General features: G+C 33.0%; 1 protein-coding gene across 1 annotated transcript; it reads left to right on the top strand.

Annotated features, from left to right (window-relative positions):
- The first annotated feature begins 809 nt into the window (after nucleotides 1–809).
- On the top strand, nucleotides 810–19,524 carry LOC139484234 (uncharacterized). Its single transcript, XM_071267968.1, has 4 exons — nucleotides 810–893; nucleotides 7,986–8,184; nucleotides 14,830–15,132; nucleotides 17,794–19,524. Exons 1-4 carry the CDS (start codon nucleotides 810–812, stop codon nucleotides 17,874–17,876), a joined length of 669 nt encoding a protein of 222 aa, XP_071124069.1. The 3' UTR covers nucleotides 17,877–19,524.
- Nucleotides 19,525–19,817: the final 293 nt, after the last annotated feature.

Raw genomic sequence — 19,817 nt, forward strand, 5'->3', positions numbered from 1 at the left:
TGTTTGCTGGACCGATAAGCTAGCTGAGGAGTTGCACAAACCAGTTCGACTCTAGTTTCATAAATGCTGTGTAGCGGTGGGTGGTGTGGATGAGACCTGGTCCGTCGACCTCGTTGATATGAGTGACTTCTCCAGAGACAACAAGGGAAATAAATTTATCCTGAGCATTATCGATGTCTTCTTCAAATATAACTGGCTGATAAGAAGCTATGGACAGACAAAGGCACTGAGTTTTACAACAAACATGTAAATCAGTTGCTTCAAAAGCATGGTATTGATCTCTTCTCTACCGGGAACGAATATAAGTCGAGTATTTTCAATCGTTGGAACCGCATCATGAAAGAGAAAATGTTCAAATACTTTTCAGCCAACTCCACACGCACCTATATCGATGTCCTGGACGATCTTGTTCGCCAGTACAATACCACCAAACACCGCTTTCAAGATGGCCCCTGTTGCCGCAAGTCATTAGGAGCATGAAAACAAGTTGTATTTAAACCTTTACGACAGCATACCTCCCATGAAACTACCGCGATTTTCCGAATCACCAAGAAGAAAGGTACATTCGAGAAGGGATCCACCCCCCGCTGGACCGAGGAAGTATTTACCATTTCACTGGTTTTGTCAGAGGTCCACCGGGCAATCTTTTCTACGATCTTTTCATCCATCTCCTCAAGGCTTGACCTTGACTTGATTTTTTTAATTTTTTTTCTTGAAAGATGTTTTAAGATATCTGCGTATAGGTTTTGAATCAACAAACTGAAACATCAAAGGATTATTTGAATATACATGTAAGACTCTAAAGTGCGATGGGGAAGCTGAAGTACGATAGTCACGCTAAAGTACGATGGTCTTCGCTAAAGTGCGATGCCTACACACTCAAAAGTGCGATGGTATAGACGTAATAAACGTACTATGGATAATGACGTGATCAGTCGTTTATACAAACAAAAACAATGAACATGCCGAAAGATAAAAGTAGAATATTTGATTAACAAATTAAACCAAATAGTCATGACTTATTTAATTTAAACCTCAAGGGTTTCAACCAAGTCCGTGGCCGCGGTGAAAATCTAGTTTCTCGAGTAAAAGTATCCCTCGTTCAATCCCAATCTTCTATAAGTTCCACCCGTGACATCCGAGAGACCCCAAGGGAGGTCTGAACATCCATGCCAATAATGGGGGTCAAATTCCAGGTAGTAAATACAAATTTAACGGCTTCCTTCGGCGAATGTATCTCAATTTTATCCCCAATGGCTTCCCAAATCTTTCACTGCACCTTCTTTAGCAGTCGATCTAGCGACAGCTTGCAAACCTCTTTCAACCCAAGTTTTTTTGCCTGGGTGATAATCTCTTTACTCGTGGGGGGTTTGGGACGATGATGAAATATAAGATTTGTCTTCGTTTATATCAACTCTCAACCAACTGATCTTTCCTCAACCGGGAGTACCCTCGAAGGTGGTTCATTTTGGCTACACCTCTCAGGGCTTTGACGTTTTCAACTACTAACTCCATGTTCACTATAGGATCCATGTCTTTATCCTATCAATAACAACAATCAATTTAGGTCATCCCAAAACCACCATCCCTAATTCACTGGTGTTTAGACCCAGTTTTCGGGCCTACAAAACATATCCTAACACTTCCGATCCTACAATCCTTATAAAAGATAAGAAAGTCGTGAAACGTACCCGGTGCGTCTGGATTTTTTCATTCCATAGCTCTCAATTTGCACAGCTCCATCGGTCTCTCTCTTTGCCAAGACGGTAGTCAGCTGCTTGTTTAATCTCTCACATCCCCATGTGCGAGTGTCCGTTTTCCAGCACAAGGTTAGAATTTTGCAGACCTTTATAATTACTTCGTGTCAACATCTTTAATGTCTTTAACAATCCAGGGTGTGTCCTGCCCTTCTTCTCGTCATTTGAAAATTTCCTTATCATTGCAGCGCTGTTCTCGATTGGCCTTAACAGCAGACCGTTTTTTTCAGAATTTCTACCTCTTGCGCCGTATTCTATCTGAAATCAGACATATTTGTAATCTTACAATCCATTGTGTTTATTCTATCTGTGGATTTTTTTTTTGTGTTTTTTATTTCTTCCACAAAGATACATTTTCCCACGACCCAAACCTCTCACTTTTTACCCTTCAACCACAACCACCCACGTATTGCCCTCTTAACCTCGTCAACGAGTGTGCAAGATTTTCGGATTTTTTGGTCCGGTCCTAGCTGAAATTCCCCTCAAAATGTTCACGTGTATTTCGATATTTAAGTCTTTCGTTACTCCGCGGAATAAATTGACTATATACCATTTGATCCTCTCCTTATATGTATAAGCTTCCGAATGAGTTATACAGTAGATCTGTAATTAAGGGCTGAAAGGTCCTAGCAGTCCATTCCATTATTCAAAATATCTTTTTAGAAAATTTGGGTGTGTGGGTCTTTCTTCCACAAAGACACATTTTCCTTCGACCCAACCTCATAATGTGTCATAATTATCATACTACTGTTCCCCTCATACATGTAATAAGCTTTCAAATGAGGTATAAGGTATATCTGCAATTAGGGGCTAATAGGTCACAACAGTCCATTCCATTATTCGAGATATCTATTTCATTATTCAAAATTGGCTATTTCTTAATTTTCACGCGTAATTTGATATTTAGGTCCTCCGTAACCCTTCAAATGGTCTTTGTGGCACATATCGTTTATACTCAGTCTATTCCTCTATCAATAAGCTTTAATTTGGTGTATAAATTTTGCTTTGATTAGGGACTGAAGGGTTGCAACAGTCCATTCCATCATTCAAAATATTAAGCTATTTCTTCATATTCAAGCGTTTTTCGATGATTAGTTCCTTCGTTTCTCCTCTAATATGCGTTACGGAACATGTTGACTATATAACTTTTGTTCCTCTCGTAATAAGCTTTCGAATGAGGTATAAGGTATATCTATAATTAGGGGATAAAGGGTCGAAGCATTCCATTTTATTTTTCAAAATATCTATTTCATTATTCAAAATAAGATATTTCTTAATTTTCACGCGTATTTTGGCATTTAGGTCCTCCGTAACCCCTCTAATGGTCATTGCGGCACATATCGTTAATACTCAGTCTATTCCTCTATCAAAAAGCTTGAATTTGGTGTACAAATTTTGCCTTGATAAGGGACCAAAGGGTTGCAATAGTCCATTCCATTATTCAAAATAAGCTATTTCTCAATGTTCAAGCGCATTTTGATATTTAAATCCTTCGTAACTCCTGTAATACTTGTTGCGGAACATATTGACTATATAACTTTTGTTCCTCTTGTAATGGGCTTTCGAATGAGGTATAAGGTTGATCTATAGTTAGGGGCTTGAGGGTCGCAGCAGTCCATTCCATTATTCAAAAATCCATTTCATTATTCGAAATTGGCTATTTCTTAATTTTTTACGCGTATTTTGGCATTTAGGTCCCCCGTAACCCCTCTAAATGTCATCGCGGCACAATGGACTTGTTTTATCTATAATTTATTAAACGATGAAGAATAGCAAAGGTCCAGTGAAAATTAAAAAAGAAATACCACGTAGAGTATTTCAATTTTGAAAAAAATATGTTTTGGTATTCAGGTCGTCCATACATTGAACCAAGGAATTTCTGTTAAAAATAGTTAGGAAAACCCACTAGTTTATCCTTGGAAACTAGGAACTAGATAAATATATAAAATTAAAACTTAAAGAATGTTTTTATTTATTTTTTCTGATATTAATTTGAATGTTTGTTAGAAAACACCAAAAAGACGAATTTAGAAATACGGGATATAGCTATAGTGTCACAGTCAAATTTATTTTATTTTTATTTCACTATTCACCGCTTCAAGTTGAGTAATGAAACATAAACTATTTCATTATTCATTTTTAAACATTGAATAGTGAATACTGTAATATTTCATTATTCATTATTGAATTTTGAATGATGAACTATGAATAATGGACGTATATACTTCAGCGCGGTTTAAATTATTAACTTTGACTTATGATTTTTTTTTAAATGACTTCTGTTAGGGAGCTACCATTTGATTTTTATGGGGGGAGGGGGGGACTAGGATGAAAAATTTTGTCCTGCATTTTTTTTTTAGTTGTAATCTCTGTCCTGCCTTTTTATTTTTCACTCTATTCGGTCCTGCCTTTTTTTATTAGTTTATCCTGACTTTTTTTTACCTAAATTGTCATCCTACCTTTTTTTTTGCAAAGTGTCTCATCCTGCCTTTTTTTTTTTAACCAAAACTCCTGTCCTGCCTATTTTTTTCAAATTTCATCCTATAAAAAAATAATAAAAAATTGATAAAGGGCAACTAGTAGAAGAACAGCCTTAAATCCCCCCCCCCCCTTTTGTTCTTGGAGAAAAAAACTGTTGATTCAGCAAATGTTGCCTGATCTGTGGGTAATAATGTCAAAATGTATCTGATAAAAACAACTTTATAATGCTGATGTAACTTGCAATAGATTTTTTTTATGGCAATTACTCGCTTTAACTTTTCACAGTGTCTGACACACGTGCAACCACTGGAATTTGAGACAAGACATATTTTAGTTAGTTGTGTGTACACCTTATTATAAATCTGTTTTCATTTCATGACTGTCAGCTGTTAGCAATCTGTTACCAGCTATCTAAGATGACTTTATTTTTTTACTTGTGTATGGAAACAAAACGATTGAGAACTGTACATGTTGCCATGACACATGTCTATAGTTGAAAACCGACTATTGATCTATATTTGTCTTTGTTCGTTTGTATTGACATATTGATAGGCAAATGCTATACACATCTTTTTAAACATGATGCAACGTACATGCAGTCTTTTCGAAATGAATTTCCATCACTAAACTACATAGCATGTCCAGTCGGAATATTTAATCAGACGACTGGTTAGTCTGCGCACTTAGTACGCACATATCTTCCGTGAAGTGCTAGATAAATACCTTAAAAAAAAGCCATTGGTATTGATATGATTCTAATTGTGTTTGTTTCAGTGTTATATATACGTCTAAGTTTATTTTTTGAGGGAATTCATTTATTCTAGTGAATATCTAAACGTTTAGGTTTAAAAATGTTAGATGTTCATACATTTGTTTTATTGTCGTAGTTTCGAAATATCGCAATTTCCTTTTTTTCAGGTTTTAAATGATGAGATTGAATATAAAGACATAGATTTATAAGCAACCCAATACTTTGATACGTATGTCTCTGCGTACATGTTCATGTTTTGTAAGTATGACGGTAACAAAACTTAAGAAATAAAAAAAGACGAAAGATTACGATCATTATATAGAAAGAAGATGTGAAATGATGGACAATAAGAAAACACTCCACTAGAGACCAAATATCACAAAAATTAACAACTATAATAATTGGTAACCTGATGGCCTTCAACAATGATTAAAGCCCATACTACAGTCAGCTACAAAAGGCCCGGAATTGACAAATGTAAAACCGTTCAAACTAGAAAATATAATTATGCACAAAAATATGATATAAAAACATGTACTTATAGATCATCAAAATAAAAAGACACTTAGTAAAGATTTGAGAGTGCCGACAGGTACTGACACTACAGGTAGTTCACCGCCAATTAAAACAATAATCAAAGAGTAATTGCATATATAGGCAACCTTTAAGAATTAGTTTATTACACTGTTTTGGGTTGATGTTTTCCTCTCATAGTTTAGATTCAGTTTATGATAGCAACCATTTTTTTACTGTCCACATACTATTCATTATTCATTTGTATTTGTAATAGAAAAATAAAAAGTTGTGATGTCATTTCCAATTATTCAACTCCATACCAGAGACAATATGACGTAGTATTTAACAACTAAAAGGCAACAAACAGCATCAACAATGGTTAAATCCCATACCGCATAGTAAGCACTGACGGTCGCAAATCCATTCAAACTAGAAAAACTAACGGCATTAATTACAATGTATCATGTACTAAACAGTGAACAAATGACATATATAGCAACAAGCAATAACTAATGACTTACAGGCTTCTGATGTAGAACAAGCACAACAAATCATGTTCCAAACTGTCTCCCTTACCTCGGACTTCAGTTTAAAGGACTTACCACTGCTCATCCTAGCCCAGAATATCATAATCACCTTTCAACCTTTAAATCAGGTATAAGTAAAAGGTCCCGAAATGAAAAATGCAAAACTATTCAAACGAAAAAAACTAATGGATATAGGAAGATGTGGTGTGAGTGCCAATGAGACAACTCTCCATCCAAATAACAATTTTTTTTAAAAGTAAACCATTATAGGTCAATGTACAGCCTTCAACACGGAGCCTTGGCTCACATGGAACAACAAGCTATAAAGGGCCCCAAAATTACTAGTGTAAAACCATTCGAACGGGAAAATCAACGGTCTAAACTAAATTAAAAAAAACGAGAAACGAGAAACACGTGTAAATTACATAAACAAACGACAACTACTGTACATAAGACAAATATAATATACAGCAAGAATGCGCAAAACCGTACCCATAACCTGGGACAATTGCGTAACAGTACAACATGATCAGATTATACTTTAAAAATCAGTTGAAAAGAACTTTACTTCTTAGATCAATAAAACACACACACACACTAAATAACAATGCAATAAGAACACACAGTACACATCTGAGAGTTATCGCAGATACTCAAAGCTATATCAAAATTAATAACAGTTAAAACGTATTAAAGTTTTCTCGCTAAAATTGTTACACTAACAAAATTACTAAAAGGCGAGACATGATACCTTAGCGTCAATAGTTCGTCTTTCCTTAAGACTAACCCTTTGTGCTTGATTCAAAGCAGTTGTAAGTCAAATAGAAATGAAATAAAAGAACAGTTTAACTACAATTTTCAATAAAGCTGTGCAAATATTATGCCTAGCTATGGAAATCTATGTCTAGAGGCAGAAGACCCCTGGAGTTGCAATAATTATCATTTTTCATCAACAAAGAATGTTCATTAATTACATTAACAATTTGCAGTATTTAAACGGTTGTCACGACGTAATAACGTGCTTTTAGTGGGAAAAAGTACATCGTTGTCCAGTTTTTGAGATTTTAATTAAATTTACCGGTTACATCATCGTCTTTTGAATTCTAGGGTTATTAAGTAAATTTTTAGAAAACATGGTAGTAAAAATTGGGACTCTAAAATCCAGAATATGTATGTGAAATAAGGATTCTCCCCATGCACATTCTGAGAAAAGCAGCGGTTCAATGATCTTTCTGGTATAAAGTATTTTGATCAAATCATAACTGTATTTTATGGAAGGATAAAACATGCAATTGATTGCTAGCTATTCAACTTTTGAATATATTAAAATTGACAATAATTATTATTCCTCCATGCCAAGAAATTGCCTCCGTTGAAATTCTGCAAACACCAAATAGAGCAAATTACATGGATGATTAACTTTGACCATCTGGTACATGGCCATGTTCTAAGCGACACGTACATGAAGGTCATACATTAATTTCTTGAATGAAATCAAATCTTTAGCTAACAATGACTGCCGTAGGGGGTCAACCGGAATTTTTAGCGAGGATTTCTTGGCATGCAATTCTTTTTTTAAAAGCATTGTATGGTTTTTAACTGTTTGTGGTGCGAATCTGGTATGCTTACGGTAATATAATAATTATATCTCCACTGGTCTGATTATCGAATGGGAAATATTGTTTTGTTGAATGTGAAAACGAGTCCCTGTGTCTTTTCGTTGTTTTTCCATTGCAATATTATGTTCAAATGTCATTTGTTACAGAGTAATTCTTCATTAATGCTGTTTGAAGCAATATTATAGTCCTTGTTGGATCAAATAAGTACTGCTGTCAGAAAAGCGGTTTACTACAACTTCTGAGTATATTACTTATTTGTATTATAATTCAATATCATTGTAAAGTTTGTTTTGAAAACTGATGTGTTAATCACTGCAAACACGTTTTGTTGTAGGAGGTTCTGTTGCTGTTTATGTTGAGAACTACGTTGTCAATTGATTCGAACTGGACATTATGCCCGGATACTTCGCAGTGGAAACTACGGGCAGCTAGCTTTTGCGATAAAAGCGCACCAGCATACTTTTGTTTATTTGACTATAATAAGAAAGTATACACAGAATTATGCAGACAAACATTAGAGATTCAAAGACCAGGTAACTGGAAAATTACTCTGAAATCATTTATTAAAACGCGCCCCTTGTAGATAAATTCTTTATATTGTGCTAAGTAGAAAATAACACAAAGCAATACACAGTGCGCTTGTTTGTTTTAATTTGTCTAGTGAACAAAAAGTGTGTCAATGATTTTAAACATGTCTGTTTAAGTGTGTGTGATTGTGTATTGCACTGGTTCTGATGGCAGCATGTGCACATTTGTTTTAAAATGCAAATTTATATAGAGTTGTGCATGTTATGACGTTAACTGTGTTAAGCTCTTATGGCTGATAATTAATGATAATAGGGTAGTACTATAAAATTAAGGGGTAAATTTATATTTGTTTAATTCAAATTGTTCAATCTAACGATTTCACGGCCGACACTCGGCTAACCGAGAGATTGGTCGGTTAATCTATATTGAGTATGCGGCTATATCGGCGGTTGGTCTGTTAATCGGGTTGGCTAAAGTCTGTTAATCAGGTGTTATCGAGAAAATCATTGAAAGTTCAGCATGTTTCATTGTATAACTTTCTAAATATATTTTCATAATAAAAAAATATTCATGTCTAACAAAACAATTCAATGTACTGAATTCAGTGGTGTAATTATTATTTTTCTAGCTTCGATGTACGATCTATAAAATGAAAAGGCGGGTTACTCATCAATAAATGTATACACATTTTACACACATACAATGTACACAAAATGACACATTGGTTAAATTTACTTGCATTCAATATTTTGAACATCAAAAAAAGAAAGGCATTATTTTTGTTAACCATATTGATATCATTGTGTGAAAAATCTACACCAAAATCTGTATTTTGGTGACATAAATCAATCTTTATTTAAAACTTGGTCTGTTAATGGGTCGGATGTATAAAACCCGGTCTGTTAATTGGTCTGTTAAAAGTTATGAATGGCAATAAAAGTATAATTTTATTGCTATATGGGGTGTTATCGGATCAAATGAGTAGGCTCAAGACGAGTGGCTAAAACATACGAAAACAACACATGAGCAATGAAACAGAACATTTACGGAAACAACACATGAAATTTAAAATTGATAAAAATGTTTCATCCAAGAATGATCGCATATATCATATTGATTCTGTTTAATTGTCATGAATGACACAAATTTGTCATCTACATTGGTAACCAGTATATAAATTAGAGATAAGCGTCGTAATGTAACTAAACATCAGTAAGTAAAATATAATGGGATGACAAAATATGAAAAATAAAGAAAGAATAATGAGTAAGACAAAAATAAAATGTAGAAAAAAAATGACATAATAATTTAAAGAATACAGAAATAAACAATTATATACCCCCAATCCGGACCCTCATGGTATACACGAGAATCTGGATGGAAACGCAGAATATAGAATATTATATAAGGACAGTAGAGAGTGATACATTGCTAAAAAGTGAGTAAAAACGAAAGAAAAATAATACTTGTTTAAGAATACATACATGAAACACCGATGACTGTTGAAACAGTAACGGATTGCGATGTACTTATATTGGGGACAAATTCTAGAAGTTTACATGCGGACAACAATGGTGGCAGGTTAATTCCATTTTGCGTTTTAGCGTTTTAGCGTTTTCGCCTTTCATATTCTATATGGCGAAAACGCGAAAACGCGAAACCGATTTCTCGTTTTCGACTTCGCGTTTTTGACTTCGCGATTTTTTTTTATAGAATATGAAAGGCGAAATCGCGAAAACGCGAAATGTAATTTACCGGCCACCATAGACAACTGTAGCTCTCCTCTGCACTTATGTAGAAAGGAACTAAACGGAATAGAATCATATTCAAAACAGTGTGGCTGTGGTCATTGATTGACGACCTAAATTATCCCTTTGACTGGGACAGTTTATGTGAACGTTTGTCTGTAACGACCACACCTCACTATGTACTATTAAAGACACTTAAACTGTGGGGTCACCAAAGGTTCTCAAAACCTTAATAAAGTAATTCGAAAAATTAATCAGGAATACCACGATGTTTTGATTTACATCAATAATATAAATCAAAACATAAAGGTTATTCCTGATTAATTTTTCGATTTTTTAATTATATAAGGCGTAAAGAACCTTTGATGGCCCCACAGTTTAAATTCTATAATAAGTGAGTAGTGAGCAGTGATCGTTATAGACAAACGTTCACCTAATCTGTCCCAGTCAGTGGGATAATTTAGGTCGTCAATCAATATCCACAGCCACACTGTTTTGAATATGATTCTAAAATGAATTGAAACTTAAAATAACCAAATGTAGCTGCATTCGTTCCTTTCCGTTTACTTCTTTAGAGTGATTTGTAAACAACATATGATTAAGTAATAGAAGAGAAGAACCAATTGGATGATGCTGACGAATTAGGATTTAACGTCCAGTGACAAATATCATATAAAAAAGAAGATGTGGTATGATTGCCAATGAGACAACTATCCACAAAAGACCAAAATGACACAGACGTTTTAAAACAACTATAGGTCACCTTACGGCCTTCAACAATGAGCAAAGCCCATACCGCACAGTGAGCTATAAAAGGCCCCAATAAGACAATGTAAAACAATTCGAACGAGAAAGCTAACGGCCTTATTTATGTAAAAAATTAACGAAAAACAAATATGTAACACATAAACAAACGACAACCACTGAATTACAGGCTCCTGACTTGGGAAAGTTACATACATAAATAATGTGGCGGGGTTAAACATGTTAGCGGGATCCCAACCCTCCCCCTAACTTTGGACAGTGGTATAACAGTACAACATAAGAACGAACTATAAAAATCAGTTGAAAAAGGCTTAACTCATCAGATGGACAAAAATACAAGTGGACGTGGCCCGGTACTTATACATCCCGACACAAAACGACACAATGAACAAATCTGAGAGTACTCGCAGTTATCTGACAGCCAGTTCAAAGCCACTTACAACTAATAAAAATATCATGCAACTAAGACTAAACTATCAATCCGTACACATGTTCATATGTGAACGAGAACACGTTATATGTACCCTGTGTTGTATTAGAAAGACACTTTCAGTCGGAATTAAGAACGTGCTACTTCGAACAGACACAAAAATTAAGGCTGATTGAAAACATCAATTAAAAATTCATGCATATTCCAGAGGCCAATCCATATCACGCTATATTGAAGTGATGCACCCTTCAATAAAATGCAATGAAAGTCAAAATAAAAATGCTCTTTCTAGGATACTGTGGCACCGAATTGTCAATTTTGTTCCCTCAGGAACATCTCATTCTTAAATTTTTCAAGGGGAAAATATAAAGGTAGCAAAATTATTGTCGTGGCTAAATGACTCTTAACTGACACAATTTCAATTGACCAACCCATTAACAGACTTTATTCACATAATTTTCACTAAAACGTGGTATCATTCACGTTATTTTACAATTATGAAATATTTACTAATGTCAATTTATTTTTTAGAACCACAGTACTATTTTTTGTCCTTTAAATAATATCTAAATTTGTTTGTTTCGCCTTTATTAAAAAAATGCTATGCGTATAAGCATAAATACTACATACTTGCGCGATGCCTTTTAGTTTTACTGAAAACTGCGCAGACTAAGAAATGTTTTTACAAGTGCAAAATGTTCTATGATAGATATCATTTTGTCAGACACTTTTCTTTTTTTGATTTGGTTCTTATAACATGCCAAAAATCTGTATATTTAATAGAGTTTAACATTAAATTAAGCGTTTTACTCTTAACAGACGTATAACCAACCCGATTAACAGACCAATCGCCCATATAGCCACATACTCAATATAGATTAACCGACCAATCTCTCGGTTAGCCGAGTGTCGGCCGTGGATTTACTTTTTCATAAATGAGGAAATCAAAACCCTACACCGACCTCGTTTACACCTGACCAATTAATGTTCTGCACAAAAGGTCTTGGTATATATATATTTGATGTTTTTAAATCTGTCAATAATCATGAAATAGCTATATATAGATTTGTAAAGACCAGATTAGATCAAATGGAAAAAGTTAGTCAACTCTTTCAACAATTAAATATTCAAACAGCTTGTTTTACAACTTCTATTTGAACAGAACAAGATGCATAATGCACTTCACGATATTCAGGTAAATGTTCCTTAATTTGGTTTTGATTCTGTAATTTTCCTACACTGCGTTACTTGCGAATACAAAATAATTAGTGTTGTCTGTTTAATCAAATTAATTAATAAATTGTGTTTTGCTTGTTCTTTTTGTTTGTTTGGGTTTTTTTTGTGTTTTTTTTTTTAATATAGTAACTATACATGTTGGCTCCGATGGATTAAATCGTACTAAACAGCCTAATTGTACCATCTTTGGAATCAAATTATGTAGGTTTGAGTGGCTCGACCAAAACGTGCATAGATGAGATATGATCTCATGGTTGATCATAATTCTTTTATTGATCTGAAAACAAACACTTTATTTTAGTCGTTCCCCATTCCTTGACAAATCATTTATTATAAATCCTAATAAAACAAGATATAAGATACATAGTAAAAATATTAAAATGTTTTCATAAGATTATATGAACTTGGATATTACCTTTATTTTAAACAAAATGGTAGAATTTATACCTTCGTTTCCGGATTCTAATATCAAATTAACAGCTTGCAGTATATTTGCATAATAAAATGAACAATATTTTTTATATGTCGCTTACAATATTATCATACTCACAGGTTTTATTGTTTTCAAGATTTTTCACAACAGCCAGCATTTGATCCTCTGTAGTTGAGGCATTAGAATATTACCAATATTCTCTGGATGAATTTCATCAAAATCAATTAGAATAGCATGATGTTCATCCCCATTCATATCCTCATTCAAATTTTTGAAATAATCATAAAAAGTATACAATGTAACCTTTTCATTATAACTAGACTTGGATTGGAGCCGATTGATTGTTGTTTGCTTTACGTCCAGTGGCAACTATTTCATGGATGTTCCTGACATTAATAACATTTATACTACTAAATCTAAAGAATGTTTTTTTTGTTCACCTAATAAACGTATAACCGAAAAAAGCTACAGGTCAAACTTATATAAGGGTACATGTATATATACTTGATATTTATACTGAAAAGTTTGCCCTTTTACATCGATTACTGTTTCAAACAATAAGCAATTAGACAAATTAATAAGTTCCGGAACTATCCGATGCGATTTCGTTTTAGTCATATTTAACCGGGAGACTGGCTACATATGTGAAGTTGAGAACGAGCTCCAACTAACGGCCGATTGCAGACGTTGGCGATGCAAACGGTAGACATTGACTAGGATCTAGTCACTTGACTGTGAATACTCGCTGTTACTCCACTTGTAGAATTAGACACAAGTCCTAAGCTGTAGTTAACAATTTAATGATTCAGGATGGAATACATGTAGTTTTACATAATGTTACAAATTGATGTACTTTTACAAATTGAACAGATTGAGCGGGTGTTGTCAGTACTAATGCCCGACTCTCACTGAAGTTAGAACTTCAGAAAACATATTTAAATCACGATTTTACAAGGTTACAATTTCATAATAGAAACAAGATTACTGCATGACAATAAAAGTACGATAAGGATTAACAAAAGAATATAGCAAAAATCTGTCGTTTGAGCTTTAGGCAAAATAGCGCTAATTGAAATGACAATTAAGTATTAATTATTCTTTACGTAAGAAAACTTAAGAATTATGATAAGCTTTGACTTTATCTATTATTTACAAAAAGAATTATATCTTGAAACAAATTTCCGCCTTTGAGAAAATGTACTGACATGTTACTTATCACACTAAAAGCTCTACACAGAAAAATAGTTACATCATAATGAAATTCTCTGACGGACAAATATTGCAAATAAAATGATTTCGATTATAAAATAATGAATAGAAAACTGTTGAACAATATAATGACAAAGTCTCAGTATTTATGAGGAATACACTTTTTAAATAGTTCCAAATGAAGATGCATAATTTACACAAATTATCCATATCACAGATTCCCTCCCCTTTGAAATCCAAAGCGTCCCAGCTCTGTGGTTGAATTAGACTATCTTCTGTGGTAATGTCTGTTTCCTCGAAAATGTTTGTTGCTACATGTATTAGCTGATTGATCATTTATCTGTTGTTGAGTGGATTTTAATCGATCATTTTCATCCGATAATATCTAAATAGTTTTATAAAGTTCATCATTACGCCAAATAAGTTGGTCCTTTTCCGTTTTGTGATTTTCTTCCTGTTCTGTAATCCGCATTTTCTGGCAATTTTCCCCGATCCTATTTTTGGACTTCCTGTTTCAGAGTGGGCTATTTTAATTAATCATACCCGATACTTTGAGTAAATTGAACCTCAACTGTAAGACCTACACGGGGTTAATAATAATACAATAAGTGAAAAAAAGAGAGTCGTCATAAAATGAGATCACCCTGGCCTCTTAGATAATTATTTTGCTTTGAATAAAAATGGAAATTGTACGAACAGGTTTGTAATTCTGCCTTTTGTTTAAATCACAGTTATCCTTTATTATGACAGTCAATTATTTCCAATTCGTTGAATCATTAAAACGTCGTAACAATTTTAAAGTTCCTTTTATTATTTTATTATTTATTAGGTTATGAGTTTTTCATCAGGGGTGACTTAGATGGTAGAAAGTGTGATACAGAACGTTATCAACCAATTGCACTGACGACTGATGGTTACAGCCAATGCATGTTTCAAAAGTCAAAGTGCAATGAAGAAGGTCAAATACAGTATGATAATGGTACAACAAAATCCGATAGGTTATGTGCATGTGACTTCACAAAGTCCTACAGTTTTGTTAAAACAACCGGAGACCGTTTGTTTTGTAAACCAACAAATGAAGATTGTTCCTGTCACAAGACAACCTGTCCTGCTGGTCATATTCTTTCATCAGGTAAATGCATATTTTCAAAGTAAAAAAAATAGTACAACACACCCGAAATTGTTCCTCAAATCCCTGACTTGATTTTTTTCTTTTTTTTCTTGAAAGATGTTTTAAGATATCTGCGTATATGTTTTGAATCAACAAACTGAAACATCAAAGGATTATTTGAATATACATGTAAGACTCTAAAGTGCGATGGGGAAGCTGAAGTACGATAGTCACGCTAAAGTACGATGGTCTTCGCTAAAGTGCGATGCCTACACACTCTAAAGTGCGATGGTATAGACGTAACAAACGTACTATGGATTATGACGTGATCAGTCGTTTATACAAACAAAAACAATGAACATGCCGAAAGATAAAAGTAGAATATTTGATTAACAAATTAAACCAAATAGTCATGACTTATTTAATTTAAACCTAACCGTGCTCTGTCGGCTGAGGCAAATGTTTTTTTTTTCTGGTGCTGGAAGAAGGACTTGTTGTCCTGCAATCGACCATTTTACTTTACAGATACAAAAGTATACGCATAAGTATCCTTTATCTTGTTTCTATTAGAAGCTAACAGATACATTGAAATCACTGTTTATGTTGCAGTTTACTTTGCGGTCCATATTAAAATATTGTCGATTTTATTGAAAATTAAAGTCGGTAAAATAAAGGTTCATGTTTTCATGCGTAACACATACATTGTCCGCTAAAACATTAGTTTGTACATTGTAGGCAAATACAACCTGTATTTTGTACTCGTTGCGATAAAGAAAGCTCGGAGAACATTGCATTTCTCTAATTTAATTTTAAAAAATGAATGTTTCACAATGAAATAATTTTGTATTTGTAATTTACAATGACGAATTTTAGGGGAGATGTTCACATTAGTGATAGACTGTGTGAACGGCATGTTACGCCAATTATCCAAATATTTGATACCGGCCCGAATCTAAAATAAAAATCATATACAGGAAATATTTTGTGACACCAAAGTTACCATTTTAGCAATTATTAAGTGCTCTGTCTTTAGAAATTTAGAAGCAATCACTTAAGCCTACCGGTAATTATAAAACCTAAGCATACTAGATTTTGCAAAAAGACATGTAGTACTTTTTTCAATTAAAAAATCAATTGATTGTTGAAAGTTTTTTCAACTTAGGATTAAAAGTTTTATATAATATGTCAGATATATCATACTATACTTCAATTTTTTTTTAAATCCAAAACCTCCATTCTGTGTGAAACAACGAACAATTCTTGAAGATTTTAAACATAAAATATGAGTAATTGGAATTATATTTTTTTTAGATTTTGTTAAAACATTGAGCGAAAATATGATGATATTAGAATATTTAATTGGAATTGCATGTTGGTATCGAAAATGTAAGAACCTTAACTAGTTCTCAAATTTTGAACTTTCTATTTCTATGTAGCAACATTTCAGCAGCATACCTACAAACGGAGTATATATCTCTCAGTTGAGATGATATTGAACGGCTGGTGTTTCTTATCATAATTTCTTCAATAGAGGGTTGCTGCTCAAAAGGAAGCTATTAAACTTAGAATTTTCGGGAATGAAGTTGAAGTCACCCCTTAATCAATAAAACCTAGTTCAATTCACCTTTTTCTACATAAGAAAATGCCTGTAACATGTCGGGACCATTCGTTTGATGTGTATGAGCTTTTGATTTTGCCATTTGATTAGGGACTTTTCGGTTTAAAGTTTCCACGGAGTTCGGTATTTTTGTGATTTTACTTTTTTCTATGTTGTTTTGTGTGCTACTGTTCGTATATTTATCATTTTCTTTTTTGGCAAAAGAATTGTCAGTTTTTTTTTAACTTGTCAGTGTTTATGTCCCTTTGGTATTTTCTGCCTGTCTTTTATGATATGTTTTTTTTTTTGGTATTTCTACCTATATTTTATGATAGTTTTACATAAAATGTGAGCAAAATGAAACTAAAGTTTCCATCTTTGTTTAATATAAATATTACAGCATTTTTTTTTATTGCAAATGAACTTCCTGTTTTATAGATTAGTACATCCTGTATTTTAGTATTGCTTTTTTTATATAACACCTGTCTTTTATGATATGTTTTTTTGGTATTTTCTACCTATATTTTATGATAGTTTTACATAAAATGTGAGCAAAATCAAAGTAACGTTTCCATCTTTGTTTAATATATATATTACAGCATTTCTTGCTTTTATTGCAAATGAACTTTTTATAAATTAGTACATCCTGTATTTGAGTATTGCTTTTTTTATATAACACATGAGCAGTTTATAGCTGGTTAACTTTGTTTGCAATAATCTTGCCCCTATGAATTTTTGTTTCTGTTCTCTAAGATAAGTTTTTCCCAACTTGAAATAAAATTTATATATGATGCTTATTACCACAACACTCAGTCTAAGTTCAAATTTTTGAAACGTCAATTTTACAGTTCTTGCGTTATGTCCCTTTATAACGTTATACTTAAGCGGGGGCATCATATGTGTTCCTATGGACACATTCCCAATTTATTTTGTAAAAGTGCATTCATCATATGTTCGTCAATTCTATAAGATGTCCGTAAAATCGGAAATTTATAGACTTTATCGATACTAGTAAGATGACACAATCAATGTTTATTTTTTGCTTTTATTTTTGATATTACATATTTCAGTTTTTTAATTTGTAGATTACATGTGTACAGAATGGCCAACATTTCCTGGAACCAGTCATGGTCCAGAAATCAAGGGGTTAAGTACAATTATACATTAATTTATCCTCTTTCAATCTTATTATTATAAGGAACCTGTATCGATCATGTTTGGCTCGTAATAATTATGTTTAACATAATCAAATTCATGTCTACATGATACCATTACAAATTATCATGCAATAAACATGTTATAAAGTTGTTGTGAAAAAAATATGTACACTTTATCTTGTTCCGTAAACTAGAAGAATGAAACGGACAGTTTTTTTTCATAAATTCGACAAAGGATTGAAAATCTACCAAATAGCATTCTTCTTATGTTCAAAAGACATTGGTCTTTTAGTAGCACTGTATAACATGTTTTCTATTTCGTCTAAAATATGGTGTAGTAACAAATATTTAGGATACTGCAAAAGTTTGAAGACATAATGAACAGTAAATGTTTAGACATCGTACACCTTTTTCAGTTAAAATGAACTAAATCATGGGTTTTGTTTATTTTTGTTTGAAGACCTACATGTATATTTGCTTACATCTACGTCATTTTGATATCTGTTAGATAGTTGTTTCTTTTGCATCTCCATACCACATCTCCTACTTTTATACAAGCGATTTTTGTACAGGTTATGAGGAGACTTTATGCAACCTGTCAGGTGACATGTTTATTTTTTTTATTTCTTTTATTTGCGTGTTAGAGGTATTTAGTCAGCATTAAGATCGACCATAACTTCTAATTTAATAGTTATCAAAGGTACCAGGATTATAATTTAGTACGCCAGACGCGCGTTTCGTCTAAATAAGACCTACCAGTGACGCTCAGTTCAAAATAGTTATAAAAGCCAAACACGTACAAAGTTGAAGAGCATTGAGAACCCAAACTTACAAAATATAATGTTATGAGTTTTCGAAATCATCTTTATTTATGGAATGGTTCTCCCTCGTGCAACGCTCTAAGTCATTATCCTTCCCACTATATTTTGTTCTACTATCAAATCAATCTGTCTTCGAAGTTGCTTGGTAGTTGTTAAGTTGTTATTATTTTTCCGACGTAGTCGGTATAGTTTCGGTTTGTGCCCTTTGAACTTAAGGACGCTTAACTATGACAACAGAATACGCATGCTCGAAAATCCTTTCTTTGATTTGACAAAATGCTGTCATGGTGGGTGATTTGGTTGTGTTTGAAAAAACGTCTCGTTAATTATTTCGTGATGGAAAGCAAGTGAAAAACTATAAATATTTGACTAGATCTTACAAAGATTTATATTTTTATTAAAATAATTGTTTCTCCAATAGCTCTTTGCATCCGTGACAGCTGTTTATTCGGTACAATTATATACGTTTTAATGTAAACTTTGTTGTACGAACGTACATGACTTTTAGAACGCACTTACGCATGTGAGATTTCCGCGGGGTTTTGGTGAATGTAAACAGAAAGATACGAGGACCGAGAATACTGAACACAAACAGAGAAAACGTTATTTAAATGGAATCTTTGTGCTTCTGAAGGTTATCGAGATGATAGTTTTTAACATATACTCAAATTTAAATACGTCGGATATCTTTTTAAAAGATAGTTCTTGTTTAGATTCGGATGTTGTTTTCACTCTTTTTTTTAGATAAAGTTATGTCAAAGTTATTTTTATAACCCTTTTTTATTCAGAAAAGAAACTAGTACTGTACCTAAAGAAAAACAACATGTAACAACTGAAGGTATGCAATGATTTAATTTTCTGATTCAAAAGAAAAACCCTGCTTCATCTGTTCAATAAATCTGTTTTAACGATTCCTGTCACGTTTTACAGAAACTACCTTTTACAACATCATACATTAGTTACATATATATATTACGTGATATATGATTTACATAAACTTGCTTTCCTCGGAATTTATAATATATATACTTATATCATCACCAACGATTGCCACACTTTGTGTACACATCTTGATCGAACGTTTTTTTCATATTTTATTTCATTACTACTTTGTTAAAATGTACTTTCCAT

The sequence above is a fragment of the Mytilus edulis genome, chromosome 8 (assembly GCF_963676685.1).
Source record: "Mytilus edulis chromosome 8, xbMytEdul2.2, whole genome shotgun sequence".
Classification (NCBI taxonomy): Eukaryota; Metazoa; Mollusca; class Bivalvia; order Mytilida; family Mytilidae; genus Mytilus; species Mytilus edulis.

What these genes read in the sequence shown, in the direction of transcription:
- LOC139484234 (XM_071267968.1), top strand. Translation starts at nt 810, where the DNA reads ATGGGGAAGCTGAAGTACGATAGTCACGCTAAAGTACGATGGTCTTCG. An exon ending in ATTAGAGATTCAAAGACCAG is followed by an intron (nt 8,185 to 14,829) that starts GTAACTGGAAAA and finishes ATTATTTATTAG; the next exon opens with GTTATGAGTTTTTCATCAGG. An exon ending in TGGTCATATTCTTTCATCAG is followed by an intron (nt 15,133 to 17,793) that starts GTAAATGCATAT and finishes TTTAATTTGTAG; the next exon opens with ATTACATGTGTACAGAATGG.